This window comes from Salmo salar, unplaced genomic scaffold (genome assembly GCF_905237065.1).
Source record: "Salmo salar unplaced genomic scaffold, Ssal_v3.1, whole genome shotgun sequence".
Classification (NCBI taxonomy): Eukaryota; Metazoa; Chordata; class Actinopteri; order Salmoniformes; family Salmonidae; genus Salmo; species Salmo salar.
The window spans coordinates 1-5,000 of record NW_025549043.1 but is presented as its reverse complement, the minus strand read 5'-3'; the positions used below and the strand labels follow the sequence as shown (position 1 = coordinate 5,000).

General features: G+C 43.1%; 1 protein-coding gene and 1 non-coding gene across 2 annotated transcripts in view; both read left to right on the top strand.

Moving 5' to 3' along the window:
- The window catches only part of LOC123735091 (adhesion G protein-coupled receptor L3-like), a 17,096-nt gene extending 14,456 nt beyond the window's left edge, over positions 1-2,640 (top strand). The window contains exon 3 of the mRNA XM_045712974.1: positions 2,161-2,640. Coding sequence (XP_045568930.1) covers positions 2,161-2,256 — 96 coding nt within the window. The 3' untranslated portion in view covers positions 2,257-2,640. The remainder of the gene's footprint in view (positions 1-2,160) is intronic.
- On the top strand, positions 1,985-2,059 carry trnaa-ugc (transfer RNA alanine (anticodon UGC)). The gene has a single exon. It is a non-coding gene; the product is annotated as a tRNA-Ala (tRNA).
- Positions 2,641-5,000: the final 2,360 nt, after the last annotated feature.

Genomic DNA, 5,000 nt, shown 5'->3' with positions numbered 1-5,000 from the left:
GTTCTGTGGTTCTATAAATCCATAATAATTCTGGTTCTGTGGTTCTATAACTCCATAATAATTCTGGTTCTGTGGTTCTATAACTCCATAATAATTCTGGTTCTGTGGCTCTATAACTCCATAATAATTGTGGTTCTGTGGTTCTATAAATCCATAATAATTCTGGTTCTGTGGTTCTATAACTCCATAATAATTCTGGTTCTGTGGTTATATAACTTGATAATAATTCCTTCTCCAGGATGATAGTATATATATCTCATCCACACCTCTCATATGGAACGCCTATATGTATTCATCAGTAGCACACAGAACATAGTGGCGTGTGTAGTGAATAGGATGCCGTTTGGGACTAAGCCTTAGTTAGCAGCAGAATGTCCATCCAACAGTTCTATTCCTAGAATCCATCTTTCCAAAGTTCCTTCCTTTCTCACAAAAGTTCTTTAGCTTCCATTGTCAGCGGAATGTTCACAGGACTTCTGGTGTTCTAGAATGTTCTGCTGTGCTTTGTCTGAGCCAGACATGAGAGATATAGACAGAGGGGGGGGCAGAGAAAAAGAGAGGGGGTGAGAGAGAGAGGGAGAGAGAGAGAGAGAGAGAGAGAGAGAGAGAGAGATAATGAGGATGACACTGAACCAATTAGGTGGATGACAGTGTGTATTCAGGGCTGCCTGGTGCTAGTAAACTCACCACAGAGATAACACCAAGGCCAGCTCTGACAGCCAGCCAGAATGTGTAGGAGGAACGCAAGCACTCACACACACACTCTCACACACACACACACACACACACACGCACACACACACACGCACACACACACACACACACACACACACACACACACACACACACACACACACACACACACACACACACACACACACACACACACACACACACACACACACACACAGACACATACACACCAACACATAACCAGAGAGAGGTGAAGTGTGTAGAGGGAACTGTAGTACCTGTCTATGAGATTAATATAATATCCCAGTCTGGCCACTGAATATAGGATATATATAGTCGTACATCATGTTTACTGTTTATTTACATCTTTATTGTGCATACGTCTACATACATGAAATTCAGAAAGTATTCAGACCCCTTGACTTGTTCCACGTTTTGTTAGGTTACAGCTGTATTCTAAAATGGATTAAATGGTTTATTTTCCCCTCATCAATTTACACACAACAACCCGTAATGACATCACAATACCCCATAATGACATCACAATACCACATAATGACATCAAAATACCACATAATGAAAACAATACCCCATAATGACATCACAATACCCCATAATGACATCACAATACCCCATAATGACATCACAACACCCCATAATGACATCACAATACCCCATAATGACATCACAAAACCCCATAATGACATCACAATACCCCTATAATGACAATGCAAAAACTGATTTTATACATTTTTTTGCTCATTTATAAAATAAAAAACTGAAATATCACATTTACATAAGTATTCAGACCCTTTACTCAGTACTTTGTTGAAGCACCTTTGACAGCGATTACAGCCTCAAGTCTTCTTGGGTATGACGCTGCTACAAGCTTAGCACACCTGTATTTGGGGAGTTTCTCCCATTCTTCTCTGCAGATCCTCTCAAGCTCTGTCAGGTTGGATGGGGAGCGTCACTGCACAGCTATTTTCAGGTCTCCAGAGATGTTCGATCGGGTTCAAGTCCAGGCTCTGGCTGGGTCACTCCTGCGTTGTCTTGGCTGTGTGCTTAGAGTCATTGTTCTGTTAGAAGGAGAACCTTTGCCCCAGTCTAAGGTCCTGAGCGCTCTGGAGCAGGTTTTCATCAAGGATCTCTGTACTTTTCTCCGTTCATCTTTGCCTCTATCCTGACTAGTGCATACATGGACATATGCATGAGTATACTGGAATGGTATTATACTGTCTTATATAAAAGCTATGTATCATGTCATTCAATGTTGAAATCCTGACAGGTGGGTCCCGTGTGGCTCAGTTGGTAGAGCATGGTGTTTGCAACGCCAGGGTTGTGGGTTCGATTCCCACGGGGACCAGTACGGAGAAAAAATGTATGAAATGTATGCATTCACTACTGTAAGTCGCTCTGGATAAGAGCGTCTGCTAAATGTAAAAAGTGTGTGTGTGTATATTTCAGCTGAACGTGATCTTCCTGGGTATCGCCCTCTATAAGATGTTCCACCATACAGCTATCCTCAAACCAGACTCTGGATGCCTGGACAACATCAAGTAAGTCTGTGTGTGTTCATGCTTGTGTCTGTTTGGACTGTCCGTGTGATCGTCTTTTATTGTCATTATTTAGTCACTATGTCATTATTTAGTCACTATGTCATTATGTCATTATTTATTCACTGTCATTATTTTGTCACTATGTCATTATTTAGTTACTATGTCATTATTTAGTCACTATGTCATTATTTAGTCACTATGTCATTATGTCATTATTTATTCACTGTCATTATTTTGTCACTATGTCATTATTTAGTTACTATGTCATTATTTAGTCACTATGTCATTATTTAGTCACTATGTCATTATGTCATTATTTATTCACTGTCATTATTTTGTCACTATGTCATTATTTAGTTACTATGTCATTATTTAGTCACTATGTCATTATTTAGTCACTATGTTATTATGTCATTATTTATTCACTGTCATTATTTTGTCACTATGTCATTATTTAGTCACTATGTCATTATGTCATTATTTATTCACTGTCATTATTTGTCACTATGTTGTGTCATTATTTAGTCACTATGTCATTGTTTAGTCACTATGTCGTTATGTCATTATTTAATCACTATGTCATTATTTCATTATTTAGTTACTATGTCATTATGCCCACCATTCACTATGTCATATCACCTCACTAAGATATCTACATTGTAAAACATTAACTGTATCCCAAATGGCACCCTATTCTCTACGTAGTGCACTACTTTTGACCAGAGCCCTATGGCACCCTATTCTCACGTAGTGCACTACTTTTGACCAGAGGCCGCTGGGTCAAACGTGAGTGCACTACATAGGGACCAGGGTACCATTTGGTCCAGAGTCAGTGACTGTGTAATGACTGCAGCTGCATGTTAGAACTCTGACCACAACCCAGTCAGAACTCTATGACAGAGAATGTCTGTCAAATGGCTTAATTTAACTCCAACAATATGTCTGAGACTGAGGGTTGGGAGCGGATAAGAGACCAGAGGGGATTAGAGAGAGACGGAGAGGGGGGGGTTTGGAGAGAGACCGAGAGAGAGGAGGAGAGAGAGGAGGAGAGAGACCGAGAGAGAGGAGGAGAGAGAGGAGGAGAGAGACCGAGAGAGAGGAGGAGAGAGGGAGGAGAGAGACCGAGAGAGAGGAGGAGAGAGGAGGAGAGAGGAGGAGAGAGACAGCGAGTGAGAGAGAGAGAGAGAGAGAGAGAGAGAGAGGAGGAGAGAGACAGCGAATGAGAGAGAGAGAGAGAGAGAGAGAGAGCGAGGAGAGAGACAGCGAATGAGAGAGAGAGAGAGAGAGAGACAGAGAAAGAGAGCGAGACAGAGAGGGTGTGGGGGTGGAGAGAGGCCAAGAGAGGGAGGAGAGAGACAGCGAGTGAGAGAGAAAGACATCATTTCCTGACCTGAAAACATACTTCCTCAGATCGTCTACTTATGTCTTGTCCATTCTAGAAGGCCTCTCACTGGCCTCTCTCTCCTTCAAGTTGTTCCATGACACACAAACAACCAGGATGGGTCCCAAATAGGTTGCCCTATGGTCCCTGGTTTAAAGTAGTGCACTATATAGGGAATAGGGCTCTGGTCTAAAGTAGTGCACTATATAGGGAATAGGGCCCTGGTCTAAAGTAGTCACTATATAGGGAATAGGGCCCTGGTCTAAAGTAGTGCACTATATAGGGAATAGGGCCCTGGTCTAAAGTAGTGCACTATATAGGGAATAGGGCCCTGGTCTAAAGTAGTGCACTATATAGGGAATAGATTTCCATTTGGGACACAACCTGGGTGTTTGTGTGTGAAGCCAGATTTAGTTTAGTCACATGCTGCTTAGAGCTGTAACAGATTGATTGAAGATAATACCTAGTGTGAATATTAAAGCCAGTTAGAGCATATAACTCTACGCAAAATGGTGACACTGCATACTACCACTGACTGCTGATAGCTACTTTACTGAGGAGAAAATGTACTTGAGTTGAGTTTCTAAATAGCGAGGCTGCACACATCTGCCTGTTAGTGCTGCGCAGCATCATGTGACGTAGTTTCTTGTACTTTGTGTGTTGCTTACTGACACTATAAATAAGCTTCATGTCTTCTCCTTTTATCACTTCATTGCCTGAGTTTTGATATCATTCATTTTGGTTCATTTTTCATCGTCATACTTTATGCCTCATCTGTTATTTCATTCTTCCTTCCTGTTTTTTTTCTCTGTCTCTTTTTTTATTTCAGCCATCATAAGGTTGTCTTTGTGTGGATTGGCTCTGGTAAGGCCACTGTCCAATCAGAATGCTTGTCTTGACTCAACGGACATTCTGATTGGTTCTGTCTGTCTGTAGATGTGTAGCACCCGCCTACTACACTGCACTGAACTAGACCTCTCGATCACACCTGACTACCAGTGTTGGACCTTGTCAATATCAGTGTTAACCCTTTAAATCCTCATGTGTCATGTGATCAGTAGAAGAGTGAACTGTGGCGTTATTATGAGGATTGGGACAGGGAGGGAGGAGTGGAGGGGGAGGGAGTGGAGGGGAGGGAGGGAGGAGGGAAGGAGTGGAGGGGGAGGGAGGAGTGGAGGGAGAGTGGAGGGGGAGGAGGGAGGGGGAGGGAGGGGGAGGGAGGGAGGAGTGGAGGGGGAGGGGAGGGAGGAGTGGAGTGGGGAGGATGGGTGAGGAGGAGTGGAGGGGGAGGAGGGAGGAGTGGAGGGAGGAGTGGAGGGGGAGGGAGGAGTGGAGGGGAGGAGTGGAGGGGAGGGAGAGGAGGAGTG